Here is a 24,214-nt window from a genome sequence, read left to right on the forward strand (position 1 = left end):
TTCAATTTTCCGATTTCCGTTTATCCGTGCCTTTTTCCCCCGCTTTTCGTCACTTTTCTTTTCCGTTTCTTTTCAGCTCGACGCGCAGGCCGAATTCGTTGCTCTCCTCGCTCCGCGCACTTTCCAAACTTTCCCGACTGCAACTGCACTCGAACTCGGGGGCGTGGGTGCACTCGCTGCGCCTCAAAAGTGCATCTTTTGCAGCCGAATCAGCGGAAAAATCTGCATTAAGTTAAGCCGCGTTTCCAATACACAAATACTGCCTATCGATTGTGCGCGCTATCGAGCGGACTATCGATAGGCGGCTGTGGCGTTGCCAGCGCGGGTTCTGGCTTTTAACGCCAAATCTAGCTATATTTCTATATAATATGTTTTTAAATGAGAAAAACTTTGTTTTGCGTTTATTGTTTCTATATGGCTGTAAAAATTATATTTCTGTTTTAAAATTCTTTCATTTTGTATGTTGCAGCTGAAGCAATAAAATCTTGGCGTGGCAAATAATGTGCTGCACCAGTTGGGAAAATAGTTCAATTGAATTCTTAAAGTTTCCAATAATTCTTTTTAAACGAAATTCTTTATTTTTTTCTACTTTTGTAATCTAAATAAAACTTTAAACCGTTTTAGTAAAAAGCTACTAATATTAAAGTTTTAATAGCTAATCTTTGTACCGTTATTATTGGTTGGCTTTAAAATAGGAGTGGCAACGCTGCAAGCTGGCAATCCGATAGTTTCTTGTTGTTTTTTTGTATAAACAAAGTCTACATTTGTTATTAATGTTAGAAAATAGATTCGTAAGCAAAATCAAAATTAAAAAGATAATATTTTAGTAACTAGCCAAGTGCTTTAACCAGAGATCCATTAACTACATGGTTCTTAAACGTACTTAAATACCTTTGACATGAGCATTAACTGGATAAAGATCACCGAAAGGTATGTGTTATAAACTAGTAAAACAGTTCTTAATACATATTTGCGTTGTTTCCATTTAATAGAGCCCGCGAGGGCATCAAAATCATCAATGCCCTGCCCTACGAGACCTTCAGCACGGTTTTGTGGTACACCCACCGGCAGATGAGTCCCAGTGGAGCTACGGGAGCGGCGGCCAGTGCCACCACTTGTACAGTGGGCACCAGTGTGACGACCACCGGGCGGGCGGACAGCAGTACTGACGAGAATCCCTCAAGCGGCACGGAGCCGGAGTACACGCTCGAGGAACTGGAGCGACTGGTGGGCGTTCCACGGGCGGACTTTCTGCTTCTGATCAAGACCTTCTCCTACATCCTGCGCCGCATCTCCACGTTCATCATCAAGCCTAGCCTGCTGCAACGTGAGCTGCGCGACAAACTCCAGCTGGAGGACGAGGCCAAGATCGATGCCATACTGCGGTTGTGGGTGCGAGAAACGACGCCCATTACGAACAATTTGGCCAGCAAGCGATACGAATCGAATGTCATCGAGGATGTGGCTTGGAAACTTAACTTGGAGGTCTCCTCGCACTGCCAGCAGCGGGAGAAGACCCCGCTGGCCGTACTCCAAATGAAAACGGGCGTCGGCGAGGATATCAACATCGAGATGACGCATCCGGAACTGGTGGAGCTGTTCAACCAGTTCGAGAACATCCAGGGCGAACTGGACGCCATGCTGGCCTTGAAGGCTCCAGACGCCACAGCTGCAGGCAATCAGTAGTGGAACACCATCGACCATTTCTCAGTGCCAATCAATCTGCTAATCTGCATGATCCCTGTGCAAAAAGATGGACCTAAAAGTATGCAATACTAACACGACGTAGCCAAATGTTAAACACTTTAAATTGAATTAGGAAGATTTTTACCAGATTTTGGTTCATTTCTAGATCGTAGATAAATGTTTAAAGGAGAATAGGTTCCACTTCAAGTTATAAATTATAAAATCTTCATTATTGATATATTTTGAATGTTTTAGAGAGTTATCAATGAACTCACAAATAGGACTAGCAGAAAAATATGTTTGTAGCAATCAATGCTGAAAAAGAATTATTAAAAAATGTTAAAAAACTAGGAAAGATTTAAAAAATGTAATTTAGAAAGTCTTAACCTTGTGCAATTTTTTTATTCACGATTTTTAAGATATGTTCTACTTACCCTTTGAAAACCCCTTAATAAATGTAGATAAAACAAATTGTCACACATTTTACAGTACACTTTAATGGATCTCTGCATGCGTTTTACTCGTCTGCTCCACCTCGGATCATAATTCTACTGATAAACATTACAAATTATTACAATGATATATATTTAATATATGTCTATATTGTATATGCATATGTTATTCGTCGGCCTTAGTATTTGTATAATGGAGTCGTATCTATATTATGTATGATGCATTATACAGACTTTCCAGTTTCATCTTCTATAGCTTTTGCAATATTTGAATTTATTTTTATTAAGGGGGGGAGAGGGGATTTTGGGTACTTTTCGTATTCAAATTAATGGGGGCTTCGTTGTATTTTCACTAATCTAGAAGCAAAACGATTTCTATTGCACTCTTTCACAGTTCGGTTAATCATTTCAACTAAGTTTGGACAAAATACAAATGTATGCAAATTATTTGGACTACAATTTTCATTTAAATTTATTGCTATTGTTACAGTTAGTTGTGGTGTGTAGGTGTTGTTTTCATTTTTGTTCTTGCTTTGGCACCGGCTTTGTTAATCAGCCCTTAACTTTGTTGTTAGTTAGTCTACAGTTTGCGTGGGATTCTGTTATTCATATTGGTTTTCGTGTAAATGATTATCGCCTTACGAAATGCGTTGGTCATTTGTTCCTGTTGTTTTATTTGTGCTGTCTGTTTGCCAGTGGCCCTTCCATATTCACTTTCTTTTCAAAAATAAATACAATTAAATAAATAAATATTCCAACCTTTAGTTGTGTTTATGATTTAGACTTGAGAAGCTAATATAACCAGATCTTTTTTTAAAGATAAAAAGGTCAAGATATATGAATATATACAGAAATGTAAGACATTTATTTATCAAATTTAGCTTGATGTTTCATAAAAAGTTTTGGATTCTATGGTTTTACCTTCTTTATAAGGTTGAAAGGTAACAAATTGTAAAAAGTAAGCGAAGATGGAAACACGACTGTTTTCCCTTTGTGTGTGTTTTTCGGGGTGTTTCATTTTTTAACATTAACATCGGTGTTTTATATTACTCTTTGTTGATTGGATCGATCTCCTGCGCCCGCTGTTTTGGACCTATTTGAATGATAAGTGTAAGCGCCATGTTCAAATGATGAGAATGTCAAATGGGTCTTTGATTTTTAAATAAAACTTTATATAATTAAACAAAATTTATGTAGCACATACATACATACACAGTTCACGCTATGGTAAAAGTTACACAAAAAAATTAAATACAAACAGAAAAAAAATATATATACGAAAAACTAAAAATTGTACACTACATCTCCGACGGTTGCAGCCAAAAATGTTTTAACATTTCTTTAAAACTATGTAACTCAATTATTGCATTGTGTGTTTGTGTGAGTGTATGAGTGTGTGCGATTTATAGTTAGTTTAGTTTTAGTTTAGGTCTAATATTAGGTATATGTTTATCAAGTATTTATATATATAATAATATAAAAAAGTAAACATTTAGCGCTTTTAGTTTGCTACAAAAATTTGCTCGTCTCGCTCACATACATATTTCAACTAACATTAGGTGTACAAAAAAATTGGAAGATATATAGTTTATATCAAATTGTGGCTAGCGTAAAAATACAATCAGTATTCCAGTATTCAGTGTCGCCGGTTTTTAAGCGGCGATTGCGGTTACATTGTACGCCGATCCTTCGTTATCCTATATATATGTATACATATATATATATCTATATATAAAATGTATAAATTGATGCGTGTTCGTTCTGTTTGGCGAGATTGCTGCATTCCCATTCGATAGATCGGTGTAGAGTATATATATATATATCCAGTAGTATCCAGTGTAGTACACATATATATCCAAGTATTAATATCAAGCTTTGATCCTCCGCACTACCCGCACTTCGTCCCTTAAGTAAATAATAATGTAGTTGCCACATGATGGTTGGGTTGGGTTCCATTCGGTTGAGTTGAGTTGAATTGGTTGGTTTGGACTGGTTGCGATTGGCTGGAGTTTTGGGGTTTTCGGAATGGGCTTACATGCCCGACTCAGCAATGCCCTCGTCATCTGAAAGACATTCAAAAGGGCTCGGTTAGGATTTTTCGAACTGAGTGGCTTAAAAGCTGAGCACATGCAGGGTTAGAAAGGTAAAGGATCAAGGTAACATAAAACAATATAAGAATATACACAGGTAATCATGCAAACTCAATCAGGCAGTAAACAAAACATCTAAGGGATATGGTCACAGTGCGTTTCATGATGGTAAACATATTTTTAATATAATAACTGAAATGGTTTTTATAATTCTAGGGGTATATAAAGGTCTTGGACTACAAATAAAAATCGAAAATCATGAACTGCACTGCCCACCTCGGGGATTTGCGAAAGTGTCTACAAACCCATGAACGGATTGGCATAGATGATGCCGCCACCAGCCTCGGAACCAACACCATTGCCCAAAACACCACCACCGTTAACATTGATTCCCCCGCCGCCTCCGCCTCCGCTTCCGTTGCCAGCTCCTCCTGCTCCGCCGCCTACCAATCCTCCAACTCCACCGCCGGACAATCTGGAGGCCTTGCAAAGCTTCGTGGTGGCATAGTCGCCATCGCCCACCAGCGTGGCTATGTCATCGTCATCACCGTTCCGCGTATTGCAACTGCTGCCCAGCAGCTGATCGTAACAGCTAACATCCGTGCTGATCACATCCACCTCGATGTCATCGTCATCCTTCTCCAGGCTATTCCGATTGCTGCCCCCCAGCGAGGAGTGCAGCGCATGGGAATCCTCGTAGCTGCCGCCGCCGCTGTCATCGTTGGCATTGTTCGACTTGGTATCGATGTGCGTCTCGAACTCATCGTGCATGTACAGCTCCTCGTCCTCTTCCTCCTCCTCCTCCTCTTCCTCCTCGAGATCCTCCTCAAGTTCGTGGGCCACCAGCTCACCATCCTCTCCCACCTCCACACCGAGTTCCACTTCCAAAAGCGAACGACGTCGCGTGAAGACCTCATCGTCTTGATGACTGGATTGCTGATGGTTTTGTGGCAATATCATCACATCTTCCTCGGCGAAACTGAGTCGCACATTGGCACGACTGGCTCGATTGCTTCCTGGACCGGAGGCGGGACCGGATCCGGAAACTGCAGCACCATTATTTGCTGACGATCCCCCGTTGGATCCATTGATGTACTCATGGCTGAGACTGTTCTTGATATCACAGGACGATGAGCTGAACGTGATCAGCTGGGACTTGCGTCTATGCTGGAGCGTATTGTAGCCATTGACGGCGGATATGGTGGTCATGGTGTGGCCTCCCTGGTGGGGCTGCTGCTGCGATTCAAGGACATCGATGTTGCCGCCCTTGCTGTCCTTGCAGATCATCGAGCTGGGCTTGTTGTCAACCAGGACGATAACCACCGAATTGTTGTTATCGTTCTGGTTGACAACCGAATGTCATCTGTCCGGCGCATCCACATTGTTGGTGCCTCCACCACCGCCTCCTCCTCCTCCTCCGCCGCCAAAGGAGCTCATCGATGTGGTGGGCGGCATGTGATTGTGGTGGCCAGTGAAGCTACTGGTCAGCGGCTGCTGGTCATCATGGAGTATCGCCGCGTTCTCATCGTCAATGGCCTCCGCCTCGGCCTGCTGGAGGTCATGATGCGATAGATGACCCTCGATGGTGGCCACCACATCACCATTCTCATCCAGCTGCACTTGTTGGCCTGTGTGTGTTTCCGTTTGCATTTGCATTGTTTGGAGGGAAATGAAGGAAAATGATTTTGCTCATAGTTAGTCACCCATCACCAGTATGAAAATCGAAACATAAAGCTTAAGTCTAGTAAGGATCAACTAAAGAAAACACAGCTGGCTGCAAGTCCCACAATGTCCTGGGGTTATCTGTCTTGTTTTTTTCTCACTTTTTTTGGTTAGTCAGTGTGCGAGCGAACGTTTGCTGGCTGGGGAATAAAAGATGCCCCTATCCAAAGACCTACCTTCATAGCCCTCGTTGTCGTGCATCTCGCGGGCGGGACCCACGATGTTCTCCTTGCCCTCGAGCACCGCCAGCAGGCACTGGTGGATGCAGATGTACTGCTGCTCCGTCTGCACCATCCAAACGCGCTCTAAAATGGGGTAATATATCAGAATTAGTGGTGGATCAAAAAAATAAATTACAAAACTGGCTGTAAACGGTACAGCGGTACAATTTTTAAAATATCTATCAACTATCGAATTAAATTAAGTTTTGTTTTAAATATTTTTATAATATTTTTAACCAGGATATAGATAGATAACCCTATATGCTTTTAGTTTCAAAAAGAATAATGAAGCTGCTGTATCGTTTACAATCAATTCTTTTTTAGAAATATTCACCCTTGCGCATGGCATACACAATGCCGAAAATATCCACGTAGTCCGACGTGTTGATCTGCTGCAGGATGCGATCCAGGGTGATGAAGGTGCCCGACCTTCCCACTCCGGCGCTGCAGTGCACCACAATGGGTCGCTGCTCTGCCCCAATGCGATCGCGGAAGGCGCGCACGAAGCGCACCAGTGTCTGGGGAGGATTGGGTACACCAAAGTCCGGCCAGGTGGTGAAGTGGAAGTGCCGCAGGATGCGCTGTTCGCTGCCCTAAAGATCGGGAATCATCGGATTTAGGAAAGCGAAACGGAATACTCTCAAAGGATCACCTACCCTGCACAGCATAAACTCGGTCATCACCCAGTCGGCATAGTGGCTATCGTTGAGGATCTGCACCTTAATGTCCCCATAGAAGACGGGCACCGTGTCATTAGGCCAGTACTGGTCGCACTTCTCGCGACCCTTCTCAAAGCACCTGGTCAACATGACTATGGCCCGCGAGTTGCTCTCCCAGCACATCCGCCAGAAGTCGTCGCGCGTCGAATGCAATGGGCCCTGGGTCACGATGAACTCCCGTGGCGAATTGTGTCCCGGCACATAGTTGGCATTGATGTAATCACTGCCCTCATCATCGTCCACGGGCTGGAGCTTGAAACGCGAATGATCGTAGGGCAGGATGTTGGTGAACCGATTCTTGGGTCGATTGCAGGGCAAGTCGGCAAAGGTGCACGGCTGATCCCTGCCCACGTGCTTCAGTTCCTCGAACTCCTCGCTGAACCGGAAGTCCGAATCGGCGGACATCAGGCGATAGTGCTCCGCAAAGTTCTTGATCAGAATCGGGCGATTCTGCTCGATAACACTATCCGGCAGGGACATATTGTCATTGGCCCGCGAATCCTTGGTCGTCTTTCGGCAATTGTTGCGTCGCCGTTTGTAGAACAAAAGGGTTACCAGGAGCACCAGGATGATGGTCAGTGGCACTGTAATGGCCACGATCAGCGAGGTATTGTCTTGATCTGTGGATGGGGTATAAGATGTTTAGATTAGTAAGGTAAAAAAAATCATAGGGGTACCAAAAAATCACCTGGGTTTTAAAGTCACTTGTAAATATAATCTCAGGTGTCTAAAAGTATGCAACAATATATTTTAAGCTCAAAGATGCAATGAACTAACTCATTTAGAAAGACAACTTCCTTTTATTTTGTGCATACGTTTAGACACCTAAAAATAGATTTAAAATTAATTTTAAGAACCCCACATGATAAAATTAATAAATAAAAATATTTTTAAAATTTGTTTTTAACCGTCATAGATTTTCGATCTATACTGATTTTAACTCATGCAAAACAAAACCTTCAAAGAAGTTTAAAGTTTGAACTAAATAATTGAAGATAAAAATAAAAATAATATAGAAAACTTTAAGGAAGAAGCTTATTTCATCGCTTACCCGGTGAGCTTAGCATTTCTATATATTCATGGGAACAATAGAATATGCAAAGTAAGACATGGATAGTGGATATTAAAAAAAGTTTACGTTTAATTTATAATATATATAGGTGTACGCAGTTATAAGAAAGTAAACTAGACTTGATAAAGTGATATATTTTAAAAATTTTATTTCACTGGATCTTATATTACTTTATTATTAGGAAAAATATTATATCAATAGAACTAATCCTCTCATCAATTTATGCGGTCTAGTAATCCTTTCTTACTATAATACAATATTGAATAAACTTATCCCACTCACCTGTCTGAATTGGAAAACTATAGGCGGTATCCGTGAACTTATCCGTTCCGGTGAACGCTCGCACCTTCACCCGGTAAGTGGTGCCCGACTTCAGTGGCCCATTGCAGTAGCCAATTTTGTGGCTGTCACAATTCTCCGTGCCAATTGTAAAGTCCTCCACGGATTGGTTCTCAAAGGGATAATACGGATCTATGGCCTGGTAGGGCAGCCAAACGCTATACGACTGCACATCCAGCCAGCTGGGCATCTCCAGTCCAGAGGCATTCTTCGCATCATCCTCGGCCACAATGATCGTGTACATGCGCACCTGACCGTTCTGATCCGAGAAATAGTTCTTCCTGAAACGGATCTGGATGGTCGACGAACTGCGATAGACCTCGGTGGGCACCACTTGGGTGGCAGGACGTGGTGGCGCTAGTATGGGCATTGTTTGCCTGTATTCCCGCTCCGGTCCAAAGCCAATCGCAGTCTTGGCCTGGATCTTGAACACATATGTCTCGCCGGGTTTGAGATTCTTGATAATACCAAAAGCCTCCTCCGATTCAAAGTCCTGCATGCCGGCATCCGTGAGATTGTTGATATTCGTGTAGGCTATCGAAAATTGGCGAATCACACCGTTTGCCTCACTGGAGGGCAGTGACCACTCGAAATTGATCTCGCTGGGCTGCACATCAGTGGGATGGAATCGCTCTACGCGACCTGGTACCGCTTCATTGGTCGTAAAACTAGCCGATAGAGGGGAACTGCTGCGTAGAACTGAAGATTCAGTGCCTGAACGAACCACCACGGTGAATGTATAGTTCCTATGGGGTCGCAGGTCACTAATGGTTATCTCATTCCTGGTGGTCATGTTCTGGGCCAACAGATTGTCCGCCGTGAGGTAGGCAATATCGAAGTCATTGTACTCGCCCTTCGGCAGATCCCAGCGCAGCGAGATCTCCGTATCGGTGATATTGGTGGCATGCAGCTGGGTAATGGGTTCCGGATACAAGCGATCCTGACGCTGAATGGGCAAACTGGCCACTCCACCGCTCACCGTCCACACGGTGATGTTGTACAGTCTGCCGGGCACCAGACCCGTAAAAGTCACCTTGCGATCCGTATCATTGGCCAGCTTCTCCTTGTCCCGGATCTCCGCATCGCCCAGGGAGAATCGATAGATATCGAACTTGGACGAGGACTGCGGTGTGGGCGTATAGCTCAGGGTGATCGTGTCACGCTCGTCCTCCTTCTCGCCATTGGCCACCACCACGTCCGACTGGATGAGCGGCATCGTACGTGGATAAAGACTGGTGATCCCCGATAGGATGCCATACGATGTCGTCTGGATGTCAAACTTGTACTGCACACCCGGCATCAGTTCGCCGATCAGGACCCGCACTGTCGACAGATCATCGGCTATTTTTGGATGAGTCACAGAAGCAGAAGGGGAAGGGTTAGAGTAGAACAGGAGAAGCTTCAGAAGATTGCAGTAGAAAGGGAAAGGGTTAAAAGGAATTCTTTTTTAAGGAAAACGGTTATCTATTACAACCAGAATTAAGGGAAGCATTATGAAATAAGCCGAGGAATTCAAAAAGATAACCAAAGTTAGCGATGATGTTATCATGAGTTACATAATTAAACATTTTAGAGGTTTAAGGGACAGTTTCTCGAGTGCCTGTTAAGGAAATTCGGAACTCTAACAGGGAATATAACTATGAAGCCTTTTTCTGTCACCAACAAAGCTTTTTTTTTTAATCTCGAACAGAAACGATATCTTAGAAGCTGATTACTTACAGCTTTTACGACAAGACTAACTGGTCTTTAACTTTTTCGGACAGATATATTTCAGTCACTTTGACAGGGACTCGAGAAACTGGCCTTATATCAATCACATTTTAAGAAATATTTTAAGGCACATGTATATTTTTCAAAAAATGAGAATGCAGTACGTTCTTTAAAATAATAATTAGGAATACTATATAAGATGAACAACTATTGTCTATGGCTAAAATATAAATAGTTTTCTAGGGGTAGAGGATTGTAAATATAAGAAAAATCTATATGTAAGGGACTTCGAATGATTAAGGCTCAAGTCCAACACGAATAGGATTTTCGTTTAAAACAAGAAAGGAAGCTAGCTACGGCAAGCTGAAACCATATCATGCAATCAAAATCGTGCCGGATGTTCGGATGAGTTGTATATAAGTATATCCTATGCCAACTATGAATATCATAGGATATAGTCGTCAGATTAAAGGACAACTTTCTCGTAGGATATAGTTGTTCCAAGTTATATAAAGGACTAGTTTGCGTTGAAATGGAAAGACGGAAGGACCAATGGACATTCTAGATCAAATCTTCTAGTGATAGTTATCAATAATATATATATATGTATATACTTTATAGGGTCTGAAAGGCTTTTAGGAATATTCATAGAATAGATTTCTTAAGTAAACGCTTATTTAGATTCTAATTTTAGTATTATCGATTCAGGGTAAAGTGTTTCCAAAGTATTTCCAAAAGAAGGAGTCCCAGTCTATTATACGGGAGAATGAGTTTTTAAAATTGAGAAATGGAATTTAGAGTTTCAACAATCAAGTTAAAGAATTGACAGGGAGATTTTAGAAAAGTTCCAGAACGAAAGGTTGAAGAGGAGTTTCAGACAGAGGGATGCGAGAGTGGTTCCGGTTTATATTCAGGTTCCGAGACAGTCTCCATCAATCGATCGATAGCAAACTTACCCGACTTGTTCTCGGAGACGTTCTTGGTCTGGACACGTCCGGGATTATCGCTGGGCCACCACTTAAGGATGTATGACTCCACCCTTCCCTCCGGCTTGGGCCACTCCAGAGTGATATTTCGTGAGTCCACTAGCTGGATGATATTTGACACCGGATTCGGTGGCACCGTTGTGTTCACCTCTTGGGGCACGGGACTCTCCACGCCAAAACTAACCGTGTTCACCTGGATGGTGTATTTCTCGCCCTTGGTCATGTCGGTAATATCCGCCTCCGTAGATCGAACGCTGGGCAGGCGAACCCACTGCTGTTCACTGTCCGTCCTATATCGAATGGAGTACTCTGTAAATTCACCGCTCTCCGGCGGAGACCAGTGGACCAGAACAGAGTTGCTGCGCACCGTCTCGATGGTCATGTTGCGTGGTGGATTGGGATCTAAAAAGGATGATTTTTCAACAGTTAGTATGGTTAAACACGAAAATCACCAACGAGGGACTTACAAACTGCCTGGAAATAGGCATGCGGTTCACTCCTCAAATCGTGACTAACCGCAAAGACCTTGAGTTCATATCCAGCTCCTGGCTGGAGGTTCTTGATCACCAGACGCGACTCCTTGGTCTTTTGAGTACGCAGATCGCTGGTTCCGTTCCGCGAGTACAGGACCTCATATTGTTCTTGTTTTGAGTTCACATCGCTCTTCCAACTGATGTTCAGGCCCATCCGTATGCTCTTCAGGTCCTCGATGATGGGCGACGAGGGTCGGGTTACCACAAAGATGCTGGTTTCGTTCGATTCCATCTTCTTGGAGACGGCCTGCACCGAAAGTGAGTAATTACGGCCAGGTAGGAGGCTCTCCAGTGTGAATCGAGTCCGATCCGTAGTCAGGGTGCTGGTGTCTCCATTAAATGTCTCCAATTCATGGTATCTGTGGGAATATTGGATCAGTTAAAACTGCATAGTTTCTAAAAAATACATAAACTTTTTTCCTCCGGTTAAGTACAAGTTAACTCAACTAGTTCTGTTAACCGGAGTTTAAGAAATGTTGATGAAACATTTGATTTATTTGATACAAGGCAAAGTTTTTAGCTGTATAGTACTGACAGTAAGTTTAATTTACTCTTCCTCCGGTTAAGCGTAACCTTAGGTTATATCAAAGAGATGTATACATTATGAAATTAAGTAATTAGGAATAATTATAAAGCACAAAATCAAAGTATGTATGTAAAAGTATCTTTATTAAAGTAATAAAGAGAAAATTCAGATAACTTTTTTAGCTATGGTTAGCGGTTTCATTTTTGAAGTAACAGTTAGGGTAAAGTATTTTCAAAAGAAGAAGTCTCAGTCTATTATTCGGAGTTTTTTAAATTGAGAAATGAAAAACGCTAAGTTTAAAGCAGTATAGTATCGAAATTAAGTTAAATTTACTTTTACTCTGGTTAAGCGTAACCTTAGGTTATATAACATTTTGAAATTAAGCATTTGGGAACCATAACAAATCATCTAATCAAATTATGTGCATGTAAATATCTTCCTTAAATTAAATAAAAAGTAAGTTCAGATGAACTCTCTTAGCTCTGGTTAAGATAAGTTTATTTTTAACAGTTAGTTAAAGTAACAGTTAGCTGCTCTATTTCGCCACTCCATTGATACTCACACAATGCGGTACTCATCCTGCGTGCTGGCCGGATCCGCCTCCCAGGTGATAACCATGGTGTTGGTCTTGTCATCGTTGATGCTCCTCAGATTGCGGACGGGCAGGGGTCGCAGGGTGACATCCCCGGTGGCTGGCCACGAGGTGACCTTGCCGGACACCGTCTTTACGATCACATTGAACGTCTTGCCCGGTTCGGCGATGTCGCGAAAGTCGAAGAAGGCCACCGGTTCGTTGCTACGTGGCACAGTGGATTGACGTCGAGTGGTGGCCACCGAGACCTGGTACTTGTCGAACTCGGAGACGCCCTTGGGCGCCTCCCAAAGCACCCGGAACGAATTGGAGGTAATGAAGTCCCGGTCAAAGGTCACGTTCAATGGCCGCAACGGCACCGTACGATATTGGGCCGTCGTCGGCAGGGAGATCTCATCCTCGGACATTGTCTGTACCGAAATGTTATAGGCCCTGCCCGGAACCAGACCCTTGAAGGCAGCCTGTGCCGGTCCGGGTGGCTCGCCCTCCTTCTCCACATAGAGCACACTATCGTTGGCATCCGGCGGCTCGATGGATACCTTGTAGTGCGTGTAAATGCCCGCCGGATATGGCGGCTGCCACAGGACCAGCAGTGTCGTCTCATTACGGAACCAGACGATGAATTTCCCCGGAGTGTTGGGCTCTGCGGATTGGGGATTGCGAATTGCGGATGGCAGTTGGAGAAACAGAGAAGTGGCTTTGCGTTAGTTGCGGTCACCTTTTGCAATTTTTCGGAGTCATAGTTTTAGTATTTTGGGGGCGGGGTTAGAGGCTGGGGTTACGAGGCAGAGTTATGGGGTCTGTTTGCCACAAGTTAGAAATGTGTGCTAGTTAGAAATTCTCTGGCACAGTGGTTGTCAACCAAGTTAGTTCCAACACCAAATGGATTTTAGTTACTATTGTGGGTTTAAAAACAAATATACATTTTAAAATTAAAAACATAAATCGGTTTAAATGTGCTTCTTTACCATCAGTTTATAAGAAATGGGATCATATAGTGATTTAGTTATGTATATTTAAAACAATTGGATTATTTTTAAGTTTAAATTGAGGAACAATGAAAATGGGTTTAAAATAAAATTTCAAGATACTTTAAAAATATATTAAATAAGGATAATACTTTATGTTTATTGTTTGTGTTTAATAATTTTTAAATTGTTTTATAAGGAAAAATATATATCTAATATATCTCTAAACTGAAAATAGAAATATTTTCAAAAAGAACCAAAATCATTTTTTTAAGATTATTCCGAATTATAGTTTCTAGGCCACCATGCGTTGTATTTACAAAGTGACCACTGTTATTTGTGATTTGGTTGCTTTGCTGTGGCTGGACATGCACATTGTTTTTCAGATGAGGAAAATTGTGGGAAAAGCGTGGGAAAAAGGGGAAAAGCCTCCTCCATGTTTGGGTGGAGAGAGAGAAAGTGCACTGCGGTTGGCAATTGTCGGATCAAAAATGAATTTTGGAATGCAATTTTGGACTGTAGCCTGTGCAAAGGAAATGGTTTGAGGTCAGTTTTAGTGCTAGGTACACAGAGAAAAATGATTTACTGTTTTTTTATAAACAAAATTAAAGAAATACAATAATGTATGACTAGACATAATTGATTATATGAAAAAGTGTATGATAACACTTACAATGTACAAATAATTTTGTATACTGATTTTTGAAACTTCGTTTAAATTAAATATTAAGTAAATAATTATATATATATATTAAGCAATGTTTTTCTCTGTAAACTCAACACTTTGGGTCTGCAAGTTTAAAGCAAGTTACTACAGTTGGGTTTATAGAGCGGAAAGGGTTTATTATTGATAGGAAGACAAGCTTAAATATTACCTCTTAGGATCTTAATGTCCAGCAATTCTTTATGCCGCGTCCTTCGACCTTTGTTGTTAATTTAAAGTCATATGTGTGTTTTTTTTTTGTTTTAGTCACAATGAAAGCGGGAGACAAAGAAGTTAATCAAGTTTAGTTACCATCACCGAGTAGAACAAATACTTTGCAGTGTAATGATTTGGATTATGTGGGCTTTGTGTTTTTGGGCTTGGACCCTCAGGGACTCACTTGTGGTGAAATTGCGACTTGTGTAGGCCACCGACTCCTTGCCATCGTAGATGGTGTAGGCCTGCACCTGGTAGGTGGCTCCCGGGGTCAGCTCCTTGACGCTGTGCTGGAATGTGTTGTCGTTCACCTGGAAGGTGCGGTTGTAGCTGCTCGAGGCCTCCGACAGGCCCAGCACCTTGATCTTAAAAGCCGTATAGCTGCCCTGGGTGGGCGGTGACCACAGGATGATGGCGTTCTTGCCGCTCCGCACCTGGACAGAGAGATTTGACGGCGGATCGGGAGCTGAAAAATGATTAAAAACAGTTGTATTATTATAAACTTATGACCCTTTCGCAGGATTGTATGCCTATAATAAGTACAAAATGCCTAAAAAGTTGTAAGCATTTATAATAAATATCAAAACCAGGTCTTAATGGTCTTAATGACAGAAAGCTCATATCCTTAAAACATACCGTTTTCTTTCCAGTGTTAAAAAATACCACTTAAATACTTTATATTACACTTTACAACACTGTTATAAGATCTAACCCTTCGAGAATCTATCATTTGTACCTACATTTTCGGAAATATTCCATTCATTAACTACATTAAATACAAATTATATTAAATTTATAAATTAAATCCCAAAAACTAATAGTTTTCTTTACAGTGTTTAAAAATACCACTAAAAACCTACTCATACTTCGAGAACTTATCTTATGCACATTTATAGGAAAAGTTCCATCCATTAGCAAGGGAAATGTTTTCGTACATATTCTTTAATTTAAACTATAAATATTCTTTAAACATTCTTTAAATTAATTAAAACAGATTAAAGTGCAGAGACATGTGTGTCCTTAATCCCCCATTCGGTTTTCCATTTTGCGCCTTGCAATATGAGAAGCCTTTGAAGGCTTTTCCAAGGGAAATCCCAACTATCCCCTATTTAAAATAGTTAGAAATTAAAGATTAAAGATTACAAGCTGCTGATACTTGGCCTTGTCCTCGAAATGGCTTCCATCTAATTGCCTTTTCCTGTTGTGTGTGTGTTTGAAAAAAGGCAACGAAACCGAATACGAGTTGCAAGTGCCACAAATTGCTAATTGCAGTTCGATATTTCCCATTTTCCCCGCTCTATCTCCGCCCCTCGTCAAATGCTTGTAAGCTGGCTAATGAGCAAATCGCACTAAGTAACGAAATCAATCAGACAAACGAACAAGAACAGGAAAACGGATAAGGGGGAAGTACTTACAACATAGACGAAAGTTAGTTGATTGGAGTTTGGGAGCTTGGGGACTGTCTACACTTACACAAATATATATTCTAAATGTTAGAAAACCAGACCTAGAAAAAAAAACATCCCTTCATTGAGAAAAACATCCCTATACTGAAAAATGTCCTGATGCTATACTAATTTTACCTAAATAGAAGTCCAAACTACCAATTTTATACTTCAGTTATTTCGATGAACATTTTTTTTAATTTAAGGACAAATATGGGTAGTTTCGTTTGACTAGACTTGTAAAAAAGAAGACAAATTTTTTTTAAATTGGATACTATATGAACTAGATAATGGTGCATATGTAAGTCTTCTGATAAAATAATTTAATTTTTTTATAATCTAATATTGTATTTATTTGATGAAATGATTAAGTAAATATATGATATAAATACATGTTTTAAAGAACAAGAAATATAGCAATTGAATTGTATTTTATAAGTGTTTTCCTAAATTTCCTCAACTGTAGAATGGGGGAAATTTCGACCAACACCTGCGAAAGTCCGACAAAAAAGGGGGGATGATAAAGGGAGTGGGAGTGAAAAACCTGAGGGATAAGAAGAGGGCGTTGATGACCAGCCCATGTCTATAAATTACCCCAGGGTCTTGTTTTTGGGGTAAATGGAGAAATAGAGGGGTAAGAAAAAGTGTTAACGCTTGTAATATTTGTCGGTTTTACTGTGTACAGTAATGAGGAAAATGCTGTCAATTTATTATTGCCAACGCATTTTCAAGAAATGCCGCAAAAACACACTCTTCCCCTTTTTTATCTTTTACTGCTGTTTTTGCACAATAAAAACAAAGCTGGTCAACTGAAGAAAGTGTACAAAAATTTCAAGTTATCGCCGTCGATTGACAGCGAAAAAAAGAAATACAATACAAAAATAGCAAAAGCAACATAAAAACAGAAACAAAGACAAAACCAAACCAGTCGGTAGTAACCACTTTTACTCAAAACAGGCTGGGTTTGCGGGTGAAAGAGAGACAAAAATATCTATAGATTAGCAATCAGTGAATGATACGTGCACACACAGGTGGTATAGTGCCCTAATCTTTAAAACCCGGATCCGGAATCTCAGACTATTACATATTTTATAATTAAAACCTTATCCTAGCTGAACTTAAGATCAAAATAATGTTTTATACATATATGCCTAATAGTATTTGCGGAACTGAGTTCTTATTAAATTATTAAGAACTTTAAAAACTTATAGAAGTTAATAAATTATTATCAAAGGAATCTGACTGGCGTTAAAAATAAATTAAAAATAAAATATTATCTCCGCTTAAAACATGTTTATGTGCAATATCAATATTATTATGGTTGTAATCAAATTCGTTTCCTGAAGATGTTACAAGATAACACAAATCTAAGCAGTCAAATTAAAACAAGGAAGAACGCTATAGTCGAGTACCTCGACTATCAGATACCCGTTACTCAGCTATATGGAGATATGCAAGCAGCAAAGCAAGATTAAAATGCGCCACCTACCGCCGGTATACAGATTTAAGCGTTATGGGCGTTAGAGTGGCCGTGGCAAATTTTTTTTTAGATCAATTGATAGGTATCGACGAGACCAATACATTTCAGTTAAAATTTTTTATCTAGCATGAAAATTGTGGGCGTCACAGGTTTTCGCGGTTTGTGGGCGTTAAAGTGGGCGTGGCAAACTTTTTTTTGGGTCAATCGATAGGTATTGATGAGAACAATACATTTCAGTTAAAATTTTTATTCTAGCATCAAAACTGTAGGAGCCACAGTTTTGGGCGGTTTGTGGGCGTTAGAGTGGGCGTGGCACTGTGCCGAAACAAACTTGCGCTGCGTAAGAAGCTCAGGAATCTGCACGCCAAATCTCAATAGCCTAGCTCCCATAGTTTCCGAGATCTCAGCGTTCATCCGGACGGACAGACAGACGGACAGACGGACAGACGGACATGGCTAGATCGACTCGGCTAGTGATCCTGATCAAGAATATATATACTTTGTGGGGTCGGAAACGCTTCCTTCTGCCTGTTACATACTTTCCGACGAATCTAGTATACCCTTTTACTCTACGAGTAACGGGTATAAAAATATATATATTTTTAGGTGTGTTGCTAGCCAATTATTAAAAAAAAAATAGAACATTAAGTATTTACGTAAGTAATAAGTTTAAAATATAATAGGTGTACACCAGAAATATACCTGGTCAACCTTGCGTATGAGTAACATATTTAAGATCCCAACTGTACGGTCCATAAAATCGTCTCATGTTTGTGGGAAAAGCTCTGAATATTTTCCGTTTCTAGCTAAGATCTTAGAGACATACTATTTTCGTTTCTTAGCTAAGTATGTCTTAGCTTGGGGACTGTCCAAACTCACCCAAATATCTTTTCTAAATGCTAGAAAAACATCCCTAGACTGGGAAAAACATCCCTAGATTGAGAAAAACATCCCTATAAAAGCTCTTCCCTTGCCAGCTAAGACCTTAGAAGCCTAATATTTTCCCATCCTAGCCAAGACCTAAGATACCTAGTATTTTTGTTTTTTTTTGGAATACCACTCACCTGTTGTTATCGTCACCGTCCAGGTGAGCCAATCGTGGTGCGTAAAGTTCGTGTAGTACAGCCAGAAGTTGTACTTAGTGCCGGGCAGGGCGCGTGAAAATTGGATCTCATCGCCGATTTCCCGGGAGGCAATCGTCGTGTTGGGCTCCGGATAACCGAAGGGTGGACTGTAGTCCAAACGATATGAGGCCCCATCGTCTAGGCCGGGATTATTGGGTATGCTTATGGCTAGATCTGCACATCGAACGTCCTGTAAATTAGATAAAAATAGGATTGAAGATTAGAAACTATATAATATATATTTAACCTATTTCAAATATATTCAATATGTTGCAATATAACTTCAATTTATTATAAAAATCCTTATACCAACACACTTAAGATGATTCAGAACTTTTAGGATTATATACTATAATTGGTCTCTTAACCTTTTACCTAATTTGGCTATAATTGCCTTATTTTCCTTGTACCCGCTTATATTTTTTAATAATTTAATAACATTCCATCTGGTCATTATCCCTTTTGTTTACCTCGTCGCTACGTTTTCCCATTTAAAGTTTGTTCTCTGTCATTTTCAGTTATCACAAAAAGTGCAATGACATTACAGCAACAATACCTGCAGCAAAAGCAACAAGGACAACAGCGGAGCAAACAAAAAGTAACGCGAGTGACAATTAAATGGCACATGATGATGATGATGATGATGCTGATGCAGATAGAGATGGAGCTACCGATGCAGATGCAGATACAGATGAGACAGCATGAGCGGGTGTTGACGGTAGTGATGTCTGTTGTCCTTGTTGCACGGCCCATTTGCACAGAGAGAAAAACTTAAAATAGTTTCTATCTATGATATATCATCATTGAATTCTGAATATGACAATCACTACATGAACTTATAAAACATCTTTGGTGATATCAAATCATTTCTAAATGTGCATAAAAGTATGGATTGTTATTTTAAAACACAAAAAAAACTATACTGAAAGTATTACTTTTTTTTATAATGTCTGGAAAATAATTGTAAAAGTAGGATGATTTGATAATATGTACTAATTTGTGAAAACTTCATGTACAAATATTGGGCTTTTTTTATAATCTGTAGGAAGAACGGATTTTGAAAGTGATTTGAAATACACCGTTTTGCAACACTACATATTTTGACATTAAGGGTGTATCTTCAAGGTTTATAAACCAAAATACTCTAAAAACCTATAAAATTGTTTAACATTTAAATTTTATTCTGTAGGAAGAACGGATTTTGGAAGTGATTTGAAATACACCGTTTTGCAACACTATACATTTTGAAATTAAGCGTGTTTCTTCAAGGTTTATAAATCAAATACCCCAAAAACGTATGGAATTGTTTTATAATTAAATTATTTAAATGTGTTTAATATATTTATACATTTATATTGATTAATGCTTGTAGATCGTTTGAGTGAGATCAACCCATAAACAGCATTTTCATATTTTGGAATTTTTTTTTTACAAATTTTTTTAGATTTTTTTTCAGTGTAACTGCCGGCGCCTCTGCCGCTGTCTGCTGGTGCCAGACGCCAAATATTAACACCGCAAACAATGAGCTCTGCTGGCGCCCACGCCCATTTGCGCCGCCCCTCGCAGGACTCGTCGATCCCCCTCGAAACTGCCGCGAAAATGAGGCAAACAAAAAATAGCAGAGGGTATAATGGATTTGGCTAGCAGAGGGACACAGATGCTGCCACACATCCCGACGGGCGGCAGACGGAAAAGAGGACTACGGCACATTAAAGGATTAAAATGACGGAAATGCAGTCGCCGTCGGTGTAGATGTGGCTTAAATCTAGACTGCATGCCCAGTAATGCCTGGCATTAAAATGAGACACTTGTGCACTTCATGGAATGTGGTTCAACTTGTGTACGAAAAAAAAATATATTTAGAACATTTTACAATCAAAAGGCACTGTCTCTAAATGGGTAAAAATAAAAGAGGACATAGTCAAGTGACTAAATCGCCCTAAAAAGCTATTAAACTCCCTAAAGATGTCAAATCCATAGAACTTTTTAAAATACAATTTGAAATTAATTGAATTTGTATAATTGAAGTCCATTATTCAATTTTAATGTAAGAACTTTGTGCTATTGAAAATGAAAAATGTAAATAGAGTAAGCCAAGTTAGATGATAATACACGATATATGTAGGTACAACATAATAATTGTTGTTTATAGCACTTTCAAAAAGTCCTACTTCACTACGATTATTACTATCCTGTCCTATCCTTAAACTATTAAAAACTACTTTACTACAGTTCTTACTACCCTATCATAAAAAATATTTTACCACAGTTATTACTATCCCCAATTGCTTGACGTTTTTCGAACCACTCAATTTTAACGCTCAATTAGAGAATTGGAAATGGAAATCAACGAAACCCATGGTTATCCTCAATTTGAACCGAAACTATCAATTTCTCCCGGGTGGTTGTTCAAACTTCTGTAATTTCATTTGGCAGCAATTCAATTCCATCAAATTGCAGGGCTTCCTTTTATTTTTTACTGGAGGCGTGACTGTTCAAATGTTTTCAAATGTGTTCAAATGGCCGCACGGAAAGTTGATAAAAAAAAAAACAAGAGCAAGTTGACCATCAAACTAAAAGCGTTTTAACACAAAAAAGAAAAAACATAATTCAAACAGGCACACACACACACACAAAATGGCGTTCAACAAAATGGCGCCAGGAAGCGGATAAAAATAAAGTTCCTCAACTTGTTGGCTTGATTGATGCCTTTGGCCGGCCCATAAAAAGAGCCATTTATGCCAAGTTTATGCGTGCAACTGGCCAGAACTTCATGATCTTCTTCATTTACTTTCAGGCGTTCTCATACAAAGTATTCTTTATTATCCGGGGGAGGATTCACTGAGAAAAATTCACTGCAGTCAATAAAAATATAACGACATTTTTTAAGTTAAAATGTTCTAGAACCAAGTTTAATTGGCGGTATTTACATTGTTTAACTCGACATCTTATCTTTTAGTGCGGACAGTAGTGTATACTTAAAAAAAAAATTGTTGAATTAACTCAATTTAACTTTTCTCTTCTCACCATTTTGTTTTGATATTGAGAGCGTTGAACTCAAAATGTGCTTACATGGTTTTCAAGAACATATTTTCTCAATTCAAGAACAATTTGCTTAAACATTTCTCTATGTATAAAATACTGCATTAACTCAATAGTATCTTAAAGACTTAATATAAGTGTATGAAAACTGTTGTAACTTTTTTGTCATGAATAAATAATATTTAAACTTGAAACCAAGTAGTTAAAATTTAACCTCAATTCAGAACAAAATTCAAACAGACGTTTTGAATAAAAATTTGAAATATTCGCACCATTATATTTCAGCGTTCTTAGCTCTTAAACATTCTCAGGCTAATCGCGAATTCCAGGGACACATAAACCAGTAGAACGTGCGAAAAATCAGCAGCGCATGCAAACTTAACTCGGTGGCAATTTTAACCCCCACTTTGGATTGCCATTTAGCAAAAAGCTTTGTCAACCTGTTTGATTTGACAGCAATTTTTCCTTTTTTTTGCAAAGCAGCTTTTAACAGAGCACTTTAGTGCAGTCCACCAGTCGGCTCATCACACCATTCCAATGCATATGGAATGGAGTTTGCCAATTACTGTCGTCACTCACTCAATCAATCAATCAAACAATCAATTATTTATTATTTATCCACCCCAGTCGGCTTACTTGCAATATTTTCACAACACGTTTTTCGCCAGAAAACTTAAAGTAAAGTAAGGTAAAAACAAAAACGAAATAAATTCAATTGCAATTTGCGTTGCGCTTTCGCTTCGAAATCGAAATGAAATGTTGGCCAGCAGCTCCAAAAACAGCTATGTTATAGCCCACTTTTACCCCCCGGGAAGCCCCGGGTATTACCCCTTTTTGGTGGGCTCCTAACTGTAACTCGCTTGCATAATTGAATACTTTTTGTTGAGCTTCTTGTTTTCCTTTCTTCATTTCGCTTTTTCAAGTCGTGCGTCTGTTACTGGCGTTTTCTTTTCTTTTCTTTCTGGCCATTACATGAGCTTCACAGCTACCATGGCCCATTAGTCATTAGCCAAGATAATGATGATGGTGTGAAACAGTGATGCTTTTTTTATAATTTATAAAACCGTAAGCTAAAAAAGTTAATGTGAAGTTCTCAACAAAAAAAAAATAAAGATATGATAATTTAGCAGGACATCAAACGGGTTTTCAAATTTTCCATAGGTTTTCCAAGTTTAAAAGCTAGTTTGACACCAAGATATTACTTAGGATTAACCACCGTTCATCATCAGTTATGATTTATTGTTACTAAGCTAACAAATTGCATGTTAATATTTTACCGGTTTTAGCCAGTTGGGAATTTTAACACACAAGTGAGAAAACTAGAAAAACCCCTTTAGCGGGAAACACTCCAAGCGAACATCACTAAAGTTAATGGTAACATTAATGATGATGATGTTAAATTTGTTGATGATTATTAACGCATAGTGTGTCAGTCTGGTCACATTATGCAATTAAATATTCGCAGCGCATACTTCATTGAAGAAGTGTATGTAGATATAGATATAGATATATATACCAGATATAATGTACATATATGTATACCAACACGGATTCGTTGCGGTTTCGTTTCATTTAAATGCTCAATTTACACTTCGCATTATTCGCACATGAGTTTTCGCTGGCGGTTTTTATTTGTTTTGCAATTGCTCGGGCACAAACCATTTGAGTTAATTTAACCACACCCAATCCAATCCACTCCTCTCATTCCGATTCCACACCTTGTGACTCACATTTTTTGGGTTTAAGCCAAAGCCATCGCATTTGTGCAGAAAAATACAACAATAAATTTAACAATAATATAAAATTAATGGCAATTAACAATGAGCAGAAAACCTTCAAATTTGTTGTTTAAAGCCTAAGCCAGACAAGGTCGTGATGGTGGTTTCAAGTGGTTTTATGGCCAAGGCTTCAAAACATCCGAGATTACCAAGGAGTTTTGTAGAAACGCACAAGTATAACATACAAAATGGTTAGCTTTTGGTTTTTATTTACTTTTCAATGAAGTATTTGATACTCAGAAATAAATAAAAACTTTAAAAATATGTTAACTGTTAAAAATAGTGACATGTTCACAGAGAGAAATGTTCAAGTACTTTGTTCTTGAATTAAGAACATTCATTCTTGAAAACTTTTGAGTTCAATGTTCTCAATATCAGAACAAAATAGTTAGAAGAGAATAGTTAAATTGAGTGTATTTAACAACTTTTTATAAGTATAAACTACTGACTGGACTAATAGTTTAGCTGTTGAGTTTATATTATGGAAAATAAGAATTCCCTTTCCAAAGGAAAAATACCACTTTTCTAAGAATTTAAATAATATTTATTCGGCATGTTGTTTTTCTGTGATTTATTTGTGCGTGCTTTTTAGCCGTGAGCCACTAAAGAAACATGAACTTCAACTTTTGCCGTCGTTTTCGCTGTCGCTGTCGCAGCTGCTGATGCAGACCGGCCAAGGCAAACAAAGGCCAAGAGCAAACAATCAAACAGACAAACAAATGCAAAGCAAACATTGCGAGCGAAGCAAACAAACAAACAAACGTAGCCAACAACAACGCAGCATCGGGCGAGTTTCATTTAAATAATTAA

At 39.5% G+C, this 24,214-nt stretch overlaps 2 protein-coding genes across 5 annotated transcripts in view; one reads left to right on the forward strand and one right to left on the reverse strand.

The window, feature by feature from the left end:
• Window positions 1-711: 711 nt before the first annotated feature.
• On the forward strand, window positions 712-2,157 carry Vlet (COMM domain containing 10 protein valette). The gene is made up of 2 exons (XM_017068388.4): window positions 712-930; window positions 993-2,157. The coding sequence occupies exons 1-2, from the start codon at window positions 899-901 to the stop codon at window positions 1,684-1,686; spliced, it is 726 nt and encodes a 241-aa protein (XP_016923877.2). The 5' UTR covers window positions 712-898; the 3' UTR covers window positions 1,687-2,157.
• Window positions 2,158-2,163: 6 nt separating this feature from the next.
• The window catches only part of Ptp10D (Protein tyrosine phosphatase 10D), a 57,875-nt gene continuing 35,824 nt past the window's right edge, over window positions 2,164-24,214 (reverse strand). The window contains exons 3-14 of one of the 4 annotated variants that reach the window (XM_065868153.2): window positions 18,525-18,774; window positions 14,720-15,001; window positions 14,492-14,539; window positions 12,619-13,291; window positions 11,465-11,889; window positions 10,968-11,399; window positions 8,245-9,642; window positions 7,942-7,959; window positions 6,828-7,510; window positions 6,506-6,764; window positions 6,127-6,255; window positions 2,164-4,201 (exon numbers count right to left, since the gene is read on the reverse strand). In XM_065868153.2, the coding sequence (XP_065724225.1) occupies window positions 4,170-4,201; window positions 6,127-6,255; window positions 6,506-6,764; window positions 6,828-7,510; window positions 7,942-7,959; window positions 8,245-9,642; window positions 10,968-11,399; window positions 11,465-11,889; window positions 12,619-13,291; window positions 14,492-14,539; window positions 14,720-15,001; window positions 18,525-18,774 (4,629 nt within the window). In that variant the 3' untranslated portion in view covers window positions 2,164-4,169. Of the gene's footprint in view, window positions 4,202-5,587; window positions 5,857-6,126; window positions 6,256-6,505; window positions 6,765-6,827; window positions 7,511-7,941; window positions 7,960-8,244; window positions 9,643-10,967; window positions 11,400-11,464; window positions 11,890-12,618; window positions 13,292-14,491; window positions 14,540-14,719; window positions 15,002-18,524; window positions 18,775-24,214 lie in introns of those variants that run through there. The other 3 variants (XM_065868152.2, XM_017068571.4, XM_017068569.4) reach the window with 3 other exon arrangements.

Source organism: Drosophila suzukii, chromosome X (assembly GCF_043229965.1).
Source record: "Drosophila suzukii chromosome X, CBGP_Dsuzu_IsoJpt1.0, whole genome shotgun sequence".
Classification (NCBI taxonomy): Eukaryota; Metazoa; Arthropoda; class Insecta; order Diptera; family Drosophilidae; genus Drosophila; species Drosophila suzukii.

What these genes read in the sequence shown, in the direction of transcription:
- Vlet (XM_017068388.4), top strand. Translation starts at nt 899, where the DNA reads ATGAGCATTAACTGGATAAAGATCACCGAAAG. An exon ending in TGGATAAAGATCACCGAAAG is followed by an intron (nt 931 to 992) that starts GTATGTGTTATA and finishes TCCATTTAATAG; the next exon opens with AGCCCGCGAGGGCATCAAAA.